Source organism: Hemitrygon akajei, chromosome 30 (genome assembly GCF_048418815.1).
Source record: "Hemitrygon akajei chromosome 30, sHemAka1.3, whole genome shotgun sequence".
In the NCBI taxonomy this organism is placed as follows: domain Eukaryota; kingdom Metazoa; phylum Chordata; class Chondrichthyes; order Myliobatiformes; family Dasyatidae; genus Hemitrygon; species Hemitrygon akajei.
In genome coordinates, this window is record NC_133153.1 from 25,042,703 (window position 1) to 25,064,771 (window position 22,069).

The following is a 22,069-nucleotide window of genomic DNA, read 5'->3' on the forward strand; positions in this document are numbered from 1 at the left end:
CTCACTATATTAAACAGTTAATTTTGGAAGCCCTTGCCCTCAACAGATATGGCAGTGGATTTATCTACAGGCAACTCCGGCTTTAAGACCAATTCAGTTTACAGAAAATTGACCTTGCGTAATTCACAAATCACTACCTAAAAATTGTGATACGGAATGAAATTTCCTCAGAAAGTTTATGTAAAATCTACACCTTCTTTTCAACTTGATGCATGAGTAGATAACTCTACTTTGAATTACAGAAAGTTGCAATGTAATGCATCCCCAGCTTTCCCATATGCGGGACTGACTCTTCTAGGAATTAATTACAATTGGCCATATGCCCTCCCTCGTCCATATTTAGCTTTTGACCAGGATTCAATCTAGTTATTTTTATACAAGATTTTTGCAGCTTTCAGCAATTTCATGTCATAGACTGACAGTTCCCCAAGATGAAAGATTGGAAACCTGATGTGCCAGCTGTAATTTGTATTGTTCAATCTGTATATGCAGAATGGCAAAAATCAGAAGGAACTGCAGCTTCTTTATGACAGAACATTAATTCTAAATCACTGTCCATTTATTCCCCTTTCTGTGACAGCATCATTTTGCATTGTTTTAATTTTTTCCTGCCACAGAAGCAGCCAGCAGGGCATTACTCAATCAGTCTGAAGTTGTGACTTGAGGAAATCCTAGTGTACCAAGGTTCACTTTCTGTTGTGGAGGGCTAAGGTCACAAGAATTCAATTTGGGAGATGATTATAAACATTTGCGTGTGACAAATATCAGATTGGTGCCAAAACCGATCAAGGCATTTCAGAATTCTTAGAAGTGACCCTGTGATGCACATGTCAGATATAAATTCTATGGTGTGCCTGATGTTTCAGCTTAAAGCATTCCTTGAAATTCCTGGATCCTCATGTTAATTTTGACCCATGTCATCCAAATTCTTCAATAAATTGGGATAATCTCTGTAAAAAAAATTACAAACATTATTTCACATGATTTGATTGTTGAGGTGATGACCTCTTCTTCATAGGAGAAGAATTGGGACGAGATACTCAAAATTCTTGAGTACAAGTTATTCAGAAAAGATTGGGAATGTTAAAACAATAAAAGAGGACAGATGACTAAACTTGCAGGCAGTAAATGGGTGGTTTAAGGAGAGCAAAGTACAAAAAAGATCCAAAGAGTTGACCTTGGAGAGCGGGAGGATGTGGTTGAGATAATTAAAGATTGCACAGTTTCAGTTTCTACCAAGGAAGAATATGCTGTGAAAATCTCCTGGGAGGAAAAATGGAAATAATGATGAAGAGATACTATAAAGGCTGGTTACCTGGTTTACAATAGGTTGTTGAGGATGGATAATTGCTAAAATATTTTAGACCCCCTACCCTATGGGACAGAAGACTGGGAAATGGTGGTTACGGCCTTATTCAAAAAAGGGGTGCAAGGGTATGGATGACAGGCAAGTTGGTTTTATCCTGGGTAGTGGGAAGCCTTTTGAAATAATTAAGAGCATAAAATAAAATATGTTAATAAAGGAAAGATGGAAGAGATTGCGTAAATTATGTTTGACTAATCTGATTGAATTTTTTGATAAGGTAACAAAAGGTAGATGAAAGGGTCCGTTAGCTGGAAGTTTATTGTTGACAAGATGCTGGATCTATAATTGAAGAAAAAGTAGCTAGTGACTTAAAGAAGCTTGGTGTAATCAAGCAAAGACAAGAAAGTGTTATAAAAGGAACTTCGAATTAATAAATGATTAGCAAATTTGTTATAGCTCTTTGAGGATGTAAGAAGCAGGGTCGATATGGGAGAATCTGTAGATGTAATATATTTAGTTTTCAGAAAGCAGTTGATAAGGTGCCACATAAAAGGCTGCTGCATATGTTCAGGATACACTATATTTGGGGGTACAGGTGTCCCCCACTTTATGAATGTTCGCTTTATGCCACTTCGCTTCTACAAAAGACCTACGTTAGTAATCTGTTTTCACATTACAAAGAGGATTTTCGCTTTTACGAAAATTTTTCCCATATAAATTAATGGTTCTTCACTTTATGCCATTTTGGCTTAAGAAAAGTTTCGTAGGAACGCTCTACTTTTGTAAAGGGGTGGGGGGACACCTGTACTTTGACAGCATAGGTTGAAGATCTATTATTATTTTATTTTATTTTAAATATTTTATATTTAAGAAAGAATTAGATAGGTTTTTACAAGGGAATTAAGGGTTGTGGGGAAAAGGCAGGTCGATGGAGCTGATTTTATGGACAGATCAGCCATGATCTTATTGAATGGTGGAGCAGGCTCGATGGGCCGGATGGCCTACTCCTGCTCCTATTTCTTATGTTCTTATGTTATTACATAGCATTTTAAGATATTGAGATTATAATAGGATGAATGGGTTAAATATAACAAATGCACTTTAATGTGGCTATGCATTTCTGTAAGGAGGAATTTCAAATCAGTCTATTAACTAAGTGGAGAAAGATTGTGAATGAGCAAAGTACATAGGGATCTTGATGTGCTTGTATATGAACCATAAGAAGTAACCAGGCAGTTACAGCAAATGTTTAGGAAAGTAATGGCATATTTGCCTTTAATGCACAGGATGAGGAATTTAGAAATCTGGAAGTATTATTATAATTGTATCAGGTACTAGTAAGGCTGTACCCTGTATCGGGAGCACAGAGCACAGTTTTGGTCCCCTTATTAAAGAAGCATATATACTTTTGAGGTAGTTATAAAGAAATTCATTCACCCATCACAAGAGGGTAAAAAAATTACATCTACATTCTTTTGAATTTAGAAGACTTGAGAGGTGACTTAACTAAAGCATTCATCTATTGGCTCCCCCTGCACAGTTAAGGACGGAATCAGATTGTCCCACGTCCAGTGATGGGTTTCAGTAGCCTTGAAGTATCAGCTGAAGTTAAATTGTGAACAAGTTTTATTTCCCGAAGACTAGTACTCATTTTAATTCATATCCATACTTTCATAACTCCACAGTAATCTCAACAGTGCAAGGTCAGGGAAATTAAAGCTATGGGGAGTCAGTACAGAAGAGGAGATCTGGGGAAGATCAGTCATATTCATCTTGAATAGTGGGGCAAGTGGGCTACTTATGCTCCTATTTTCTAGTGTTCTAATGAGTGTATCAAGTTTTTTTAAGATTTATTCACTTTGTACCCAGATCAAGTCTAGTTTATCATCATGTGCACAAGTACAGTGAGGTACAGTACAATGAAAATTTGTTTGCAGCAACAACACAGGCATGTAGACACTAACAACAACGCAAAATCTAAATTATACACTAAAATTTTATCACACAGTGAAAACAATCTGGCTGGCAGCCAATCAATTTTCGCATTGCTTGTGACATTCTGAACTTCATTAACACTTCCTTATTTCCTGCTGTTCAATGCACTTGGTATTGACTTTGAAATTCTGCTGCACAGTTACAAAATAATGTTGTGTCTGTGTGTGTCACCTGTAAGGAGTAAATTTTGAAATGAGTCAGAAAACTGCTTTACATTAGGTTCAAGCTGTATGGAGTTTGATTAGTTAACCTTACCACTGTTTACCTATCATGTATTTTCTTCCGCATTTGCTAAACGAAGTCCTCTCTCTTTTTTCTCCCTGCCACACCCCACCCCACCCGCTAAAGGTCTCTAAATACAGGATAGGTATTGCTTTTGAGCGTTTGTCCTCATGGCACATGTAGCTTGCAGAACTAAAATATAATTTGTTGTAGTGTGTAGGGAACCAGCAAAGTGATATTTTCTTGTGCTGCTCTTGACTGTAAATTTAACAGCATGTTGCTGCCCACCTCCTGAACTTGAGAATTTGCCAACTTTGATCATAATGTTTATTTTTGGTTAAAGAAATTGTGTGTCAGTTTCATGTCTGCATAAAGCACTAAATACTCTGCAGCCCTATCATTTGCCGCGATTTTACACTCAAGTTAGAAAAGTTTTGTTAGTTTTGGCTTTTTATCAAGTTTTATTATCAGCAAAACCCCTGAGATGCATGCAAAGCTGTGGTTTTCTACGGCACCATGAAATGCAACATGCATTCCAGAAATAATTGCAAACTTGCATTCAGATTAGGAGCAGGAGTAGGACACTCACTCTTCTCTACCAATCAATATGATGGTGACATCAATACCATACTCCACCAACCTTTGTAACCTCAACCTCACGCTTATCAAGAGTGCGTGTCAAGGAGAGAAATTGTGTAGGGATAAATGGAAATCTGGGGTGGAAACTGGGTGGCGGGATGGAGATGTGTCTCTGCCAAAGGAAGTGTAAAGCACTCCTTCCTCCCCCCAACCCACTAGCCTGCAGGTCACCCTTGGGCAAAGTGTAACACCTACTTAGCCCCTCAGTCAGGGTCACGTGAACCATGGGAGCGGGTGGTGCATGGTCCTACGAGCAGCCGGTGCATATAACAAGTCCTGGTTATGTGACCACCTACACCAGGCAAACAATCTCTGAAGATTCTTGATAATGGCTGGGGTCACCCATTTTTTAAAGACACTGTCTAGAAGAAGGCAATGGAAAACCAGTTCTGTAGAAGAATTTGCCAAGAATAATCATGGTCATGGAAAGACCATGATCGCCCATGTTATACGACATGGCATATAATGGTGATGAATTTGGAGGCACAATAGCAACTCTGTTAACTAGTGCAATTGTTCAAACTTTGAATCTGTGATTACATAAGTTGGGGTTAGGTGGGTTGTTCAGTTTGTTTCCCCAGAACACTGTTGGGTGGAAATGCTGGGCACTGTTGGAATTCCATTAACCATTACCAAGTGAATTTTGAAAAAGGCATATCCTCTCAACATTTGAGCTAGCAAAAGCAGTTTTTCACACATTTTAATTGAGGTGATTATTTTCACAGCTTTGAAGTTACAGTTTGAATTCAAACAGTGCAACCAAATTAAACCAAATGAATGAATGAGGGAGCTGAACGGCTCTCTATTCATTGGAAAGGGTTGGTGGCCCCTATAACAGTACTTTGTTTTTTAAGCCCACTGAGTTATATTTCATCAACATATTCTGTGTAAGTAGTGCAGAGTTCAATGTAAGCACGGTTTGTAGCTGCCAACACCAGTGGTGCATGCAAGCTCAATTTCAATGTTTAAGAGAAGTTTGGATGGGTACATGGATAGTAGGAGTATGAAGGACTGTGATCCCGATGCAGGTTGATGGGAGTAGGCAGTTTATTAGCTAGTTGAACCAAAGGGCCTGTGCTTGTGGTGTACTTTTCTATGACTCTATTTGGTACAAGTATATGATGGTACGCATTGTGTATAATTCAGGCAGAAGGGTTCGCTGTGTTAATAGTGAAGCACTTTCTTCTCCTGGATTAATTGTACGAATCTATAAATCATTAAGAACTGGGCTGCTGGGTTCACTTGATGCAGTGATGTAGAAATTTGCTGATTCTCATTTGGTATATTCTCTGCATTTGAGTGTTGCACTGTAGAAAGGATATACGGGCCTAGGAGAGATTCTATGAAGTATCATGTTGATGCATAGGATAAAGCAGTTACGATTAAAAAAAATTAGATTTACTTAGTATGCATCTCACAACTGAGCTGAGATGGTTGGCATGTTCATTAAGAAACTGGCTCCTCAAGCCTGGTTGGCAATTCCATAAAGACCATTGTGATCAAACTTGGCCTCAACATTGCTTTCCCATTCTCTTCTCAAACTTTTCTACTCCCTTGTGGTTCCATAATGAAAACAGCTGCAGGTGCTGGAAATCCAAACGACACACACAAAATGCTGGAGGAACTCAGCATGTCAGGCAGCATCTATGGAAAAGAGTAAACAGACGATGTTTTGGGCCGAGACCCTTCATCAGGACTTGTAGTTCCAATGTCCATCAATCTTTGCCTTAAAAAGCTCCATATTCGCAGTTACATGAGGTGGAGGGAAGAAATTCTTCCTTATCTATATCTTAAATTGTCAACTGCTTATTTGGAACTATGCACCTAATTCTAGATACCTCCACTAGGAGAAACATCTCTACATTCACCCTGTCAATTCCCATTTAAAACATAGATTTCAGTAAGATGCTCTCTTCTTGCTGTTGCCTTCAGGAAGGAGGCACAGGAGCCTTAGGTCCCATGCCTGCAGGTTGAGGAACAGTTATTACTCTTCATCTATCTGAACCAGAGTGGGTAACTACACTCATTCCAAACCTGAACCTATTCCACAAGCTCTGGGTTCACTCTCAAGGGACTCTACAACTCATGTTCTCAGTATTATTTATTTATTATTATTTTGGGGGGTTTTTTTGCACATAGTTTGTCAGTGTTTTTGTGTCGTTTTTTTTATTGTTGCTGTTGTATTTCTTTGCTCTTCTGTGAATGCCTGCAAGGAAATGAATCTCAAGGTAGTTTATGCTGTCATATATGTACAGTCATAATAAATTTACTTTGAACTTTGTGGCTGCATTTAAATGTTCTATGTTCCAATGGGTGTAGGCTCAACACACTCAATTTATTTTACCATTCATCAATTGGAATCAGGTTTAATATCACCGGCATATATTGTGAAATTTGTTAACTTTACGGCAGCAGTACAGTGCAATGCATGATAAATAGATGTAGAGGAAAAAAACTGAATTACAGTAAATATACACGTGCCATGATTACAGAGTTAAGTTGAAGCTCGTGCAAAAAAACCCCCCCAAAAAGTAGTGAGGTAGTGTTCATGGGTTCAATGTCCATTTAGAAATCAGATGGCGGAGGGGAAGAAGCTGTTCCTGAATCACTGAGTGTGTGCCTTCAGGCTTCTGTGTCTTCTTCCCAACGATAACATTGAGAAGAGGGCATGTCCTGGGTAGTGGGGGATCTTTAGTGATGGTCGCCACCTAGCTAAGGCACTACTCCTTGAAGATGTCTTTGACACTTTCATCCTAGCAAATAACTGAGTGAATCTCCTCTGCACCACCTGGAAGGAGGTATATTGTTCTTTAAACTGGGAGGCCAAACCTGTTTCACAGTGCTCTAGGTGCAGTCTTGCTTGTGCCCTGTAGAGCTTTGTCAAAGCATCCTATTGTGATTATAGAAAAATGTTATAATAGGCTCTACCTTCTCTTCATTTCACAGTGTATTGCGAGGAGATGTAGATGTAAACTAAAGTACCTGAAAGGAAGATAAATGCTTGATATTAAGAGTACAGGCCAAACAGATAATTGGTACTTAAGGAACAGTACAAGCTCCATAGATGAACGACTTATGTTTATATTCTTGTTTACAATGTCTGTTGTTGCAGACGTTTTTAGTGAGAACAATTTAAGACGAGCTTAAATAATTCCACAGCCTTGGCGTGTCTTCACTCAAGTTTGTGAGTATGTTGTTAATCAGTTGAATAATAACACCGGGAGTTTGTAATTTTGATGTATTGAATCCTGCATTGTCTCGGCTGGGAAATTTTCCATGACAGAAGTTATCACCATCTCAGTGCATTATAATTGGATTGACAGGCCAGCTACAAGATTAGAATCCAAGCGCTAATTTTCGCAGGTTGCTAAAGCACAGGAGCATAATTGGTATCTGTGGAGGAAAGAAGCACGTCGTTCAAAAACATTGATCTCAGCTGTTCATAGGCTGATTCTGTTATTCTGTTTCTATTTCTGAAGCCTTGCTGTACTCTGTAAAAGTCTGAGGAACAAATATATGCAATAGCCAGCGTGCCTAAGACTTTTGCATAGTACTGAAGTGATTTTATGTTTTACACTGTACTGCTGCAGCAATAAAAAGCAAATTTCATGATTTTGGGAGTGATGATAAACCTGATTCTGATGTGGGTCTCTATAGTAGATTGAGAGTGGGAAGGGGGCGGGGAGAGGGAATCATAGTTGGGAAAAGGAGGAGGGAGGGATTGGGGAGCATCAGAGAGACATTCTTCAATGATCATTAAACCAATTGTTTGCAGTCAAATGACCTTGCCTGATGTACCAGGGCTGGGTGTGTCTGCACCTGTGCTACCCCCTGCTTCTGGCATTCCCCTGCCACCTGTCCTACACCCCTTGCGTGGCTCCACCCTCACTATTCCCAACATCCTTTTCTACTGTCAGATTTACAAACTCGCTCCTGCACCATCGATGTTGCCCTCACCCCATTCTCCTGCCACCCCAATAGGGATAAGGTTTCTCTTGTCCTCACCTGCCGCCCCACTAGCCTCTGCGTCCAACACATAATTCTCTGTAACTTCCGCCATATCTAACAGGATCCCACCACTAGGCACTTCTTTCCCCCCTCCCACTTTCCGCAGGGATTGCTCCCTATGCAACACCCTTGTCCATTCATCCCTCCCCACTGATCTTCCTCCTGGTACTTACCCTTGCGAGTGAAACAAGTGCCGTACCTGCCCCTACACCTCCTCCCTCACTACGATTCAGGGCCACAGACTGTCCTTCCAGTTGAGACAGCACTTCACCTGTGAGACTTTTGGGGTCGTCTACTGTATCCGGTGCTCCCAATGTGGCCTCCGGTATGAGACCTTACATAGATTGGGAGACCACTTCGTTGAGCACCTGCCAGAGTCCGCCAGAAAAAGTGGGATCTCCCTGTGTCCACCCATTTCAATTCTACTTCCCATTCTCATTCAGACATGTCAGTTCCTGGCCTTCTTGCATTGATGAGGCTACACTCAGTTTGGAAGAGTAACACCTTATATTCTGTCTGGGTAGCCTCCAAGCTAATGGCATGCACATTGATTTCTCGTTTCCCTCTTCCACCTTATCTCCTTACCTGTCCATCTCCTCCAATTGCTACATCTCCCCCTTCCCTTTCCTCCATGGTCTTCTACACTCTCCTATCAGATTCCCCCTTTTCCAGCCCTTTATCTCTTCCACCAATCAAATTCCCAGCTCTGTACTTCACCTCTTCCCTACCCTTCTCCCAGTTTCACCTATCACCTACTACCTTATACTTCTTCCCCTCCCTCACCTTCTTGCTCTGACTTATCATCTTTTTTTTCAAGTGAAGAGTCTCGGCCAGAAATGTCAATAGACAATAGACAATAGGTGCAGGAGTAGGCCATTCAGCCCTTCGAGCCAGCACAGCCATTCAATGTAATCATGGCTGATCATCCACAATCAGTACCCCATTCCTGCCTTCTCCCTGTATCTCATGACTTCACTATCTTTAAGAGCTCTATCTAACTCTTTCTCAAAAGCATCCAGAGAAATGGCCTCCACTGCCTTCTGAGGCAGAGCATTCCATAGAGCCACAACTCTCTGGGTGAAAAAGTTTTTCCTGAACTCTGTTCTAAATGTCAACTGTTTACTCTTTTCCATAGGCACTGCCTGGCCTGCTGAGTTCCTCCTGAAATTTATGTGTTGCTTGGATTTCCAGCATCTGCAGATTTTATCATGTCTTTGTTACAAATTTCCTCGCTGTGCTCCATGTTGACAAATGCAGTACTATATAAAAGTCTTAGGCACCCGAGCTATATCAATGTGCCTAGGACTTTTGCACAGTACTGTATATATGTAAGCTTTTATTCGTAATACTTTTACATACACTGTGTGTTCCTGTTTGTCAGAATAAAACTGAATCTAATTGGTGATCTAGGTCAAATGAATAGTCCAGAACCGTCTTTGAAATAAAAACAGGAAATGCTAGAAACATTCAGCAGGTGAGGGAGTGTCTGTTGAAACAGGTAGTGAATGGCCGTCGATCTAAAACATTGTCTACTTCCAGCACGTTGATTTCAGCTGGTGTTTGCAATACATTTTGCTTCTATTTCGGAGCTCCAGGTTTTGGATTACCAGAAGTTTTATTTTTAATCTTGTCAAGAATCTGCAGAGGACACTGGGATTAGAGCTTGCATTTCATGGAGGAGAGAGTTTGTTGGGCCAATCCCACACCTTGTGCAGAGAACGAATAGTTGGAGATGTAATAAGTAGCTAACTGTATCTGGTGTTGACAAATACACTGTTTCCTAGAATCCCATAGGAATCTGTCTGATAAAACCTTCAATCCTGCAGCAGATCTTGCAAACAAAAAAATATAAACAATAGCCATTCATCTTTGGAGTTTGTTCTGCAGTCTATTTTTATTTATTTATTGAATTTATCTTTTTTTGGAACAGGCCTTTCCAGCCCCTCAAGCCACAATGCCCAGCGATTCCCCTAATCACAGAACAATTTATAATGTCCAATTAACCTACCATCTGGTTTGTCTTTGGACTGTGGGAGGAAACCCTAGCACCCAGAGGAAACCCACACGGTCACAGTTGTGAATATATAAGCTCCTTACAGGCAGCAACAGTAATTGAACCTGGGTCGCCTGTACTATAACGTGTTGTGCTAACCATCCCGGTAGCCTAGTGGTTATCCTGGCCCCATCCTCTAGCATCCTTTTTTTTGTGATTAGATTGAAAACTAGGATGAGAAACTTAAAGTCAAGGTAAACACAAGAGATTCTGCAGCTGCTTAAATTCTTGAGCAACACACAGGAAATGCTGGAGGAAGTCAGCAGGTAAGGCAGCACCTATGGAGGGGAATAAACATGACTACTGAAGGGTCTCGCACAAAATGTCGACTGTTACTCTCCTTTATAGATGCTGCCTGACTTCCAGAATGTTGTATGTGTTGCTTAAAATCAGGATACTGCTTAACAAGAGAGAATGTGTTATGGTAGAAGAGTATTGGTAACAAGAATGGGGGTAATAGGTGAATGATGCCTTAGTGCAGGGGGAGGCTTTCCTTGAAAGCACCATCACAGGCAGACAGGGTAGTGCAAAAAGTGTTTGGCAAGCTGCCCTTCATCAGTTGAGGTGGGACATTGTGTTGCAATTGTACAAGATAATTGGTGAGGTTGCACTTGGAGTACTGTGTGCAGTTTTGGTTACCCTAACATTACCAAGGATGACATGAAACTGGAAAGATTACAAAGGAGATTTATAAGAATGTTGCTGGGTCTCCAGAACCTGAGTAATAGACAATAGACAGTAGGTGCAGGAGTAGGCCATTCGGCCCTTCTAGCCAGCACCACCATTCACTGTGATCATGGCTGATCATACACAATCAGTACCCCGTTCCTGCCCTCTCCCCATATCCCTTGACCCCGCTATCTATAAGAGCTCTATCCAACTCTCTCTTGAATGCGACCAGAGACTTGGCCTCCACTGCCTTCTGGGGCAGAGCATTCCACATATCCATCACTCTCTGGGTGAAAAAGCTTTTCCGCATCTCTGTTCTAAATGGCCTACCCCTTATTCTTAAACTGTGGCCTCTAGTTCTGGACTCACCCATCAGCGGGAACATATGCTTCCTGCCTCCAGCGTGTCCAATCCCTTAATAATCTTATATGTTTCAATCAGATCCCCTCTCATCCTTCTAAATTCCAGTGTATACAAGCTCAGTCGCTCCAATCTTTCAACATATGACAGTCCAGCCATCTCGGGAATCAACCTTGTGAACCTACACTGCACTCCCTCAATAGCAAGAATGTCCTTCCTCAAATTTGGAGACCAAAACAGAACATAATACTCCAGGTGGGGTCTCACCAGGGCCCTGTACAACTGCAGAAGGATCTCTTTGCTCCTATACTCAACTCCTCATGTTATGAAGGCCAACATGCCATTAGCTTTCTTCACTGCCTGCTGTACCTGCATGCTTACTTTCAGTGACTGATGAACAAAGACACCTAGATTTCGTTGTACTTCCCCTTTTCCTAACTTGACACCATTCAGATAGTAATCTGCCTTCCTGTTCTTGCCACCAAAGTGGATAACCTCACATTTATCCACATTAAGCTGCATCTGCCCACTCATCCAGCCTGTCCAAGTCACCCTGCATTGTCATAACATCCTCCTGACATTTCACACTGCCACACAGCTTTGTGTCATCAGCAAATTTGCTAATGTTACTTTTAATCCCTTCATCTAAATCATTAATGTATATTGTAAACAGCTGCGGTCCCAGCACCGAACCTTGCGGTACCCCACTGGTCACAGCCTGCCATTCCGAAAGGGACCCGTTAATCACTACTCTTTGTTTCCTGTCAGCCAGCCAATTTTCAATCCATGTCAGTACTCTGCCCCCAATACCATGTGCCCTGATTTTGCCCACTAATCTCCTATGTGGGACTTTATCAAAAGCTTTCTGGAAGTCCAGGTACACTGGCTCTCCCTTGTCCATTTTCATAGTTACATCCTCAAAAAACTCCAGAAGGTTAGTCAAGCATGATTTTCCCTTCATAAATCCATGCTGACCGGGACTGATCCTTCTACTGCCATCCAAATGTGTCGTAATTTCCTCTTTTATAATTATATAGGAGTTATAGGAAGAGTTTGGATTTTCTAGAGCTTTATTCAATGGTATCAGTGTCAGTGACACATCAAGGTGAGTGACCATATTGACGTGATATTGAAAAGTTCGTTTTAATGAACATGCATCGTCTGGGCTGAAAGAGAAGCTTATTAAGTTTTATCTGAGTGATAGTTATCTACAGTGGTAACTCACTCCGTGTTCACGCTGCTGTTTTTAGAAACACACTCTGACTACTCTTATCCCTCCCTTTTTACCCTACTCTTTCCCAAAAGCAACTACACTGAGACTTCCTACTTCAAAGGCCTGCTTAAAGCATTTCCTTTCAAGTCTTTTCATTTTGTCCTTAATTTCATTGACACTTCACCTTCCCGGTCTTGTGTTCCATTCCCTTCTTGCTTTTAAAACCACAACCCAAAAGGGTAAGTATCATCTACAGCAGATTAAAATTCTGAAGTGTGATAACCATTTTGAGTAATTCCTCATTACTGCATGAATATTTTCATGGAAAGGAGGATCTTCTATTTCATGTTCCTGCCAACTTACGAGTATAAGAATTGACTGTGGAAATGTTGGTACATTATTGTTTGTGTCCAAATCCCCCGCTTGTACAGCGCACAGACGCACACACACACGTACACCTTTCCTTATTTGCTCCCATGTGACATCATCACGATTTGTAGCTCAGGGAGATGGGCAGGGAAAACACGCATTTCCCTGTGCATTCTACTTATAATACGCTGCCCTAAAAATAGAAAGGCACGTGACTTAAATCCTTGGTTGATGGTATGAATCACTTTTCTTTGACCCAACCGATTACATCTTGCAGATTAACAGCAGGCTTTCATGCATCAGTTCAGCTGAGTAAATGCAATGTGAGTGCATCTTCTTTTGGGGAGATGCCTAGTCAGATAGTGGATGGGATTGCATGGGAGCATTCCAGATGCAGGAATTTACTCATAAACTGGCTGATATTCCTGCATCAAACAATGTACGTGAGAATTGAAGGATCTAGTCATTCATTTATTGTATAGTTTGAGCTGTATACCACCAGGCTCCTTGTGTTTGTCTGCATTTAACAAGATATCCAGTGGTTAACAAGGGTATATGATGAGGAATGAATCATTTTAACATGCTTTCTTTTAAAAGTTTTGCTTCTAAAAATGTATTGTTTTTAAAAGTGCATATACTGCTTAAAGAATCTTAACCTCTGCAAAGCAATGATCAAATTCTTTACTTCCCACAGAGCTGGTGAACCCGGACACAAAGATAACCCCTATGCAGCATCTTCCTACCAGAGCCTTCATTAAATCGTAATGGAATCCACACTTGCAGGATGTCGAAAGATTGTTTTTCCAGTTATGAATGGATAAGACTGAGTGACATCATTTCGATTCTGGGTTCTGTTTTTGCTTTAAATCTAAGCGGTTTCATTGTATACTTTGGCGTGCCGGGGCACGAGTACGAGAAACGAATGGCAGCATAGTACCTTGTGCATCTTTGGTGTGAAGTGTGAGCTGCTACTACGTTTGTTCCCTTATGCCATCTCGACTCGCTGTTTTGTAATACCACAGCAAGTTTTCTGCTGATTTGCAGTGCGTGCTTATTTGTTGCATTCCTAGTTCACAGGAAATGCTTGTCTTTTTGGCCTGAAATTTGGTGTAAACTACCTGATTTCAAACCTGTAATCTCACTGTCAATCTTGCATGTGTGGGCTGCTGTGCTTTTTCCTACCGTCTGGCACATATATGGATCTGGGGCAGAGGTAAACATAATTAAGTTCAGTCGAAATAATGAAATATGAACCAGTTATTGGACCTTATAACTTCCTTTTGCAAAATTAGATTGTAAGATCTCACTTTAGATCATTATTTGGCAGTTCTGTTTGATTACTGATGAGATTGGTAGTAGACTTTAGTAGAGTGGGTTGAAGAACATATTTGTTTGAAATCTTCAAATTGAAACCAAAAATAATAAGAATACTTTCAGTGATTAAGATAGTGAATTAGTTGCAAACTTTTCTTTTTAAAAAAGAATTGGAATCATCTCACTTTTATAAAGTTAAACTCAAATGTGCGGGTATGAAAACTAAACTTAAGTCAAATTTAACCACTTGCTTTTAAAGGGAACAACGGCAGGTGTTCTCACATGCAGCCGTTTTATTTAATACATGGGCAGTGCACAGGCAGATTCTCCAAACTTCAGAACCAAGTTGCCTTCAGTGTTGGAGTGAGGAGAAGGGGCTGACTCTTGAATTGGCTAGTTGGGTCTGTGCAACTTGATGTAAAAGTAATGTTGAGCCACTGGATACAGATGACCACTGCTCGTTGCCAGTTAGCGCCAGCGTTACGCTATTCTAGTGAGCAAGGCTGCCTTTTTCTCTCACTCCCTTCTCTAAGTCTGAGTTTCAACCGTTGCCGGCTGACCACTGCTCTCCCCTTGAGCTCTGGCCTCCCACTCTGTAATGGCTGAACACCATGTGCTCTGAGTGGGTTTCTGTCTCTAGACGTGCACATTTACTTTCTTTTAAAAAGTGATTTGCTGATTCAATTGTGGAGCTTTTCTCCATTTAGATTAGGGAGATGAGAGGAGATTTTATCCTTCTTCCCATCTTTATGGTTTTTAAATTGCCAAAGCTGGCTAAAGCATTACATAGGGGAATGCAGTCCGTCAGTACACACCAAGTCATATGTGATATTTTTAGCTAGCCAGCTCCTTCAGACTCTTCTGAGAGAAAGTATTTTACTTTTTAAATAAGACTAATTGTGCACCTACTAAACTGGAACTGAGAAGCCTAATAAGATATTTTTTTTACCTTTTGATGAAGTTGCAAAGATCTGTTAAATAATTCAAGCTCACATGGGCTCTGTCATTCGAGCTATCTGCTCAGTATCTAATTACACCCCACAGGTTGAGTGTTTTCTTTCCGTGGAGAACATTATGCCAAATGCCCATTCAGATAGATTTTTTTAAATGAAAATTTGTGAGGGATTATTTGGCTTTACAATTATATAAATCATCTAGTTTGGCCTTTTTATTAGCAGATTTAAGAGCTCAATCAAATTAGATTTTATTCCTGTTTATTTTTCTTTGATTGATCTAATTTCCATTTGTCTTATTCACCTCCCATGTGCAGTTGGTTAGTGTTGTGTTTACTGGGTAATTTGCTCAGGACCATCAAGGAGGATGCTTCTTATTAGTGAGGCAACAACTGAACTGTTGGAATAGAACCACAGAATCTGTACTGTGAATGTACTTGCAATGGGGAGCACCCTTCTGTGAGTATTGGTTGAACACAGAACCTATGAACAATGAACCAAATGAAAGAAGTATACCAGATTTATAAAGAATTGATTTAAATCTATATTGATAGAGCAGCATCAATTATGTTAAAGCACTGGTTACTCAGGTAGATGGGTTAATGGTTAGTATTAAATTTCATGCTGAACAATCAGCTGCTGTAAGCTATTCTTTAAGGCAATGCAAATTCCCCACCATGGAACTTCGTAAAAGCTGGCATGAATTGTTATCAATGGACCGATGATGGAGACAATGGAAGAAGATCCACAGTGTGTATCGGGGATGTTGTAGGTACTTTGCTTTGGAAAGTGGTCTTTCATGTTGGAATAGGATCCCTGATAGACCTGCACCAAAATAATGAATCGTAACATAAGAACTATGAAAGCAATCATTGACAGATTTTCCAAATCATGGGTTTGCCCCAACCTTCCTATCCCAGGCAAACCTCATAATTTCATAAGAAAATGTCATTTCAAACAAAAAGAAATATTGCTTCTCAGGATTTGATCTATCTTCAAACAACCAAATGCATTGTTACAGCATTTACTAAAATCTAGTACCACGACATCTTGCAAAATGAGTACTGTGCCTCAAAATGTTGCAAGAAAATGGAGAAACATAGTGCTCTTAGATCTTCATCTTGGTAACAGCTGCTCAAAGGAGCACAATGAAACTAGTTTAAAGATGAGCATTCTGCAAACAGGCTAAGTGCTTGTCATTAATCTCCAAGCATACATTTTCTAAGATATCTTCATATCTGTCTGTTTTGAATGATTTGTCTGTGAATGGTGGAGGTATTTGCTATGTTCATCCCTTGAGGCTTTTGGCTGCTGCTGAGTCTGTAGAGGGAGTCTTTATTACTCAGTAGGAACAAAGAGCTATCTTAAATGCATTCATTCAGGCGAACATTAGCATATTGAAAGAACTACTGACAATTCATCCTGTTTTTCTCCATACATGAATGTATTGATGTTTTGATAACATTTCAGGTATTAACATAGAAAGATTACAAATGTTGTATGAGCTTTAAGCACGGAAGCTCACTTTATTTTACCTTGCAAATGGTTAACTGAACCATATCCATCTAATAGCTTTATAACGCGAAGGCATTTGCGTTTTTAAGCAACATTAAATATAACGAATAGATATAAAGTGAATTAGTAGCCATCAGGATAACTGAAATAATCCATAATTGCTAGATATCAGATTATATAATACTAGAAATACACACCTACATTGTCATCTGAAGAAGCAAGGTATTATTTTATTATTTCAGATGGGCCATTTATCAAAAACAGCAAAGTATGTTAAGCATATATTGAATATAAGATAATTTTTCAGGTGAACATTGACTTTTCTTCCAGATTAATGTATTTCATTTCAACTCTTTTTATTGCTGTTAAGTAGTTTTCTATTATTTTCATATAAATATATGTCAAAATCCTTCTTTCGGGCTATGTATTTTCAAGTGGTGTGAATCTTTTCATTTTTTAAATTTAAAAAAATGGAAAAGTTATTCAAATCAAGTTTGAAATATATGGTCTAAATCTCAGAGGAAGAATAAAGAACATTTATGGTCAATCAAGTGCTGGGCAGCAACTCTTGCTGTTCACAATTGTTTCTCATCAGTATTATTTTAATCAATCTAATAATGTGTTTCTGTGGCTTTTAACTAAAATATCAATTCCTGTTGACTAAACTCTGGCTGAGGAGCTTGTTGATAAAAAAGCAAATCACTTTTCATTAAAGAATGCAGGATGGTTATGAGCGCTTTTTAACAAATATTTAGCACAGATGAAAATGTCCTTCAAGTAGGACCGCTTAGTTGACATAGTTATTCACTTCTTCCTCTTTTCTACCATTGTTAGATGGCCAAATAGTAATCAGATAGAGATTTCTGACTTTCCACCCAGTTGTTAGGCTGAAATTACAAGCTGACAGATCATTATAGAAACTACTTAATTTTTATTGTCCTTAATTTTGATCTATCTAGAACTTGCATTGTAAGTTTTCCCCATTGTTACTGTTTGGATTACTTGGCATGGTTTGGATCACTTCTGATAGTAATATTTTATGTGCATTTGTTCACCTATAGTCTTCAGATTTGGTTTTGATTTTCACAAAAAAAAATCACATAGACTGGAGTGGAAGTGGATGGAACTGATAAAATGTGCATTTCAAATTCATTGTTGCAAAACAGCACTGAGTACTGTAATAGTTATCCCGCCTATGTACTTCGGAGAGGGTGGACAAATCTGCTTCTGCCTGTGAGTTGTGTGAAAATGCTGTAGTTTTAAAATTAGATTAAAATATATATATTTTGCTTTCTATTGACATTCCTACATTAGATTATTTTGCTTCAGGACCAATATTGGGTAAATACTGTTAGAAAGAATATTGCTACAGATGGTGATACCGTACATCAATGGTCTGCAGCTTCATGTTGAAGACCCAAATGGGATAACTAATGCAGTAAACATTTAATGCATGAATTGTTTGTGTGGGTGTGTATGTTGTGGCCTTAGATATTTTTTTAACTGATGTATTGATAATGAGGACTTGTTCCTCTGGTTATTATTTCATTTGAAAATCTGCAATAAATAGTTTTTGTTACAATTTCAACCTGAATTTATGTGTTTCTTGTATTTATTCTTACTTTCTTATTTGCTGTTTATTCAGTCTTTATGTATAATGTGTATCTGCAAAAACAAAAACATTCAACCTGTATGATTGCAAAAATGTGTATTTAATTTTTAAGAAATGTGAAGCACACCTGTGAGCAATTCTCTTTTTGATGGGATTCCAATAGCCATATTGCACGCAAGGTTTCTGCCTGACAGCATTGTCAATCATACACTGTCGGCGGGGCGAGTTCTTTCACTGAACTCTCAGCAAACAACTGCAAGCTAGATGCCAATTTACTCAAAGAATTATCTATTGTAAATGAACAAAACTTCTCATACAAACTGCAACAGCTTTTCCAAATAGAACTAAGATAACTTATTAAGAAAAAAGCAGTTAACGTAGGACTGTTGTATAGCAACTTGTGTGGAAAAAAATCAATCTCAGTTGCTCACAGCAGTATAGTCACCAGGTTTAAACAAAAGCAAAATACTTCAACTGTTGGAAATTTGAAATATTAAAAAAGATTGCACATGCTCAGTGTGGCAAATCTATGGCAAAAAAAGGAGAAACGAGCCATTTCAGCTCAATTGCTTTCCATCAAAACCGGGAAAAGTTAAGAAATAAAACAAGTTGCAGAGAAGGTTTGGTGGTAAGTAAGGTGTCACTGAAGAGATCGAAAGGGAAGGTAATTGACAAATGGGGTGACTCACAGATTGAAAGGCATAAGTGGTGGTGGTGCTACTGTAACAGGGTGGTAGAGCATGGTGAATAACAAAAGGAGAAAGTGGAATTAAGAGAAGGAAGTGAAATCTGAAAGACCAGAAACGAGGAGAGCAGAAAAATCTTAGCTTAGTGCTCGAAATGAGATAGAAGACTGGAATAGCTGATTAAATTCAACAGTTTCAGATATTTTCAAATTGGAGTTTATTATCATACAAACAAGTACATGTATGATAGCAATGGAAAACTTACTTGCAGAACATCACAGGCGCATCAGGTGATCAGTGGGTCTGGCCCAAACATCTTCATTGTGGCTGTGAATGGCGAGGCTTCGTATTGTGTCAATATCAAAGATACACAAGAAGATCCTGTACACCCTTGGAGATCTCAATGCGTGTAATTTTAATTTGTTAGAATGTTGATGGGTCAGAATTAAGTTCTCAATTTAGAAGGGACCATGATGAATCCAAATTTAGAAGTAATTGTCCATGATAGAAATCAGTTGGGTAGAGGCTGAACAATAATGTAACTGAACGTGCATACCCTGCTTTCAAGAACTGACAGCTTTGCTGTAGGTCTAATGCCAGGAATGGTCCTGTCTTTACTTGAGAATCTGACCTTGAGAAAGCAATGTAGCAAACCAGTTCAGCTGCGAACTGTTTGATTTACCCAAACCGAGCAATACCAACCCTCCATATAACACTGAGGTTATTAGTTGGCACAGTGGTGCAGCAAGTAGAGCTGCTTCCTCGCAACACAATGTCCTAAGTACCATCCCGATCTCCAGTGCTGTCTGTATGCACTCAGCGCGTTCTCTCTTTGTTATTGCATGGCGTTCCCTTTGGTGGTCTGATTTCCTCCCATTTGCCACAGAAGTGTGGTTGATAGGTTACTTGGCTGTTGTAAATTGCCTCTACTGTAAGTGGGCATTAGAAACAAAATAAAATTGATGGTCGTGTGAGATAGAATAGGACGCAGGGAAATAACTGGGAAAGTGGGATTTATAAGAGCTAATGTAGACTCTTTGGCAAATGATTATCGTCTAAGTCACTGTCCAAAAAGAAACCTGAATACAATGACTTTAAGTATAGCAACGTAAAAAAAATGACAAGGTAATCTATCTGTCCTTATTGACAAACTGTCTGCAGCCTTTGATAACCATTTCCCTTCAGCATTTCTCCTCTATTTAGGTCAACTACATTTTTATCTATTCTGTCTCTCCCCACTAGGTAACGTTTCCTCAGGACCTGTCCTTGATCTTTGGCTAATTTTCACTTTGATGTTCCCTCCCCATTCTCAACATCACAAAGCTCTTTGGAGAGGGATGGGCTCCACCAGGTTTCAGATGCCCAAGATGATGAGCAATCGCCAAAAGAAGTTTGGTGCAAGAAGCTTGTCATGACGGCGCCCCGACAACTCTACCAGGAGTTAAGGGCGCACACACATACACTGAGATTACCCAACTCTACCATCACCTTTTCATATTTCATTGATTCTACAGTGTTTCTTGAATTTGCTGTGTATGCCAGCAAGAAAATGGATCTTAGGGTTATATATGGTGGTATATTTGTACTTTGATAAATTTACCTTGAACCTTGCATCTCTTGCACTGTCAGTTTTTCCAATGTTCCCTGTTCATCTCAGTTTTCCCGATGAACATGCAGAAATAGATCTTGAGAAGACAAACCATTTCCCCTCCTGCCACAAACTGTTCTCCCTTACCACTAGCTCCATCCTTTTCCTTCACAACTGTCTGAGGTTGAACCAGACCATTTATAGAATTGGTCCTTCACTTGGAAATTAAATAAGCTTCTGATTGCATCCACTCCATCAATGAGTCTGGCAGCTTCCTCTTAATGTTGCCCAATTGTCTACGTTTCAGCTCACTGTAAAGCTTTTAGCTGTGTCACTGATTTCCAGAAAAACAATGTTCCATATTCTACACTTTGAGCTCCTTCAAAACTCTGCTGTTTGTACTTTAACACTAAGTCCTGTTCATCCATCATCCCTTGGCTTGTTGACCCATCTGACATCCTGTCAATATTAAAACTTATTTTTGGTTCCAGATCCCTCCATGCCCATTTCATTCCCAAGTGTTCCCCTCATTCAATTTGCCAGGATCTTTGTACCTCCACTTCTAATCTCTTGTGTATCCCTAATTTTAGCTGTTTCACTATTGGTGTTGGCTGTACTTTTAGCTGTTAAGTCACAAAGTTCTGGAAAACCCTCAAATAATTCCATCCCTCTTTCCTTCTTTGACATGCTCTCAAATAATTTTCTAATATGTCCTAATATTTCATTGTTTGGTATAAAATTCAGTTTCATAACAATTTTCTGAAATTCCATGTGGCAATTCACTACACCAATGATGTTCAATCAACGGTAGTAATTGTTTCTTCCCATGTTTCCTTCTTAAATCAAGATAGTAACCAAATGTTTCTTAGAAAATTTCTATTTGTGCTTGAGGTTTTTTTTGTCTTTCTGTTGTGGGGGAAAAAGCTGCTGATGTTGGAATTTCAAATCAGAATATGAACAATATCTAATACTTTTTCCAACAAATCATTGCTCTCTCCATTGTAAGCCATCAATTATATCATGGGAGAAATAATACTTCATGTTCTAGTCTGAAGTCACCATTCCTAAGTTAATGCATTGTGATTTGAAATACTATATTATTTACAGCTTGAGTAATAAAGTTTTTCAAATTTCCATTTCACAATTATTGCACACTGAAACTAACATCCTAAGTTTTAAATTGCCAAATATGCATCAACTAATAGTTGTATACATGATTCTGTTTTCAATTTTTCGCGAAGAAAGCATGATGTTGAGAATGTATTCAGTTTGCTCTCAAATTCTATTTAACATCTTGAGAAAGTGAAGAGCATTACTTTTCAAAATCACGAATGTCTTACAGGTGGAGACTGGCACTAAATTATAAGACACTGGTATAATACAATTCATTGCAAAGAAACTTCCCTCTTCCAAGCAGTGAATTAATGGCAGAAACTCAAGGCATGTTTTTAGATATATCATCTATTTCCCAACATCATCCCATAACCACAGAATACATCTGTCATTTTGACTTGACTTTTACTACATGAATTTATGTTAATTTAGCATTGGATTGATGTTTATTAGA

The 22,069-nt window shown here is 39.2% G+C and overlaps 1 protein-coding gene across 1 annotated transcript in view; it reads left to right on the forward strand.

Annotated features, from left to right (window-relative positions):
* The window catches only part of lysmd2 (LysM, putative peptidoglycan-binding, domain containing 2), a 55,829-nt gene extending 37,619 nt beyond the window's left edge, over nucleotides 1-18,210 (forward strand). The window contains exon 3 of the mRNA XM_073033150.1: nucleotides 13,529-18,210. Coding sequence (XP_072889251.1) covers nucleotides 13,529-13,592 — 64 coding nt within the window. The 3' untranslated portion in view covers nucleotides 13,593-18,210. The remainder of the gene's footprint in view (nucleotides 1-13,528) is intronic.
* The last annotated feature ends 3,859 nt before the right edge of the window (nucleotides 18,211-22,069 follow it).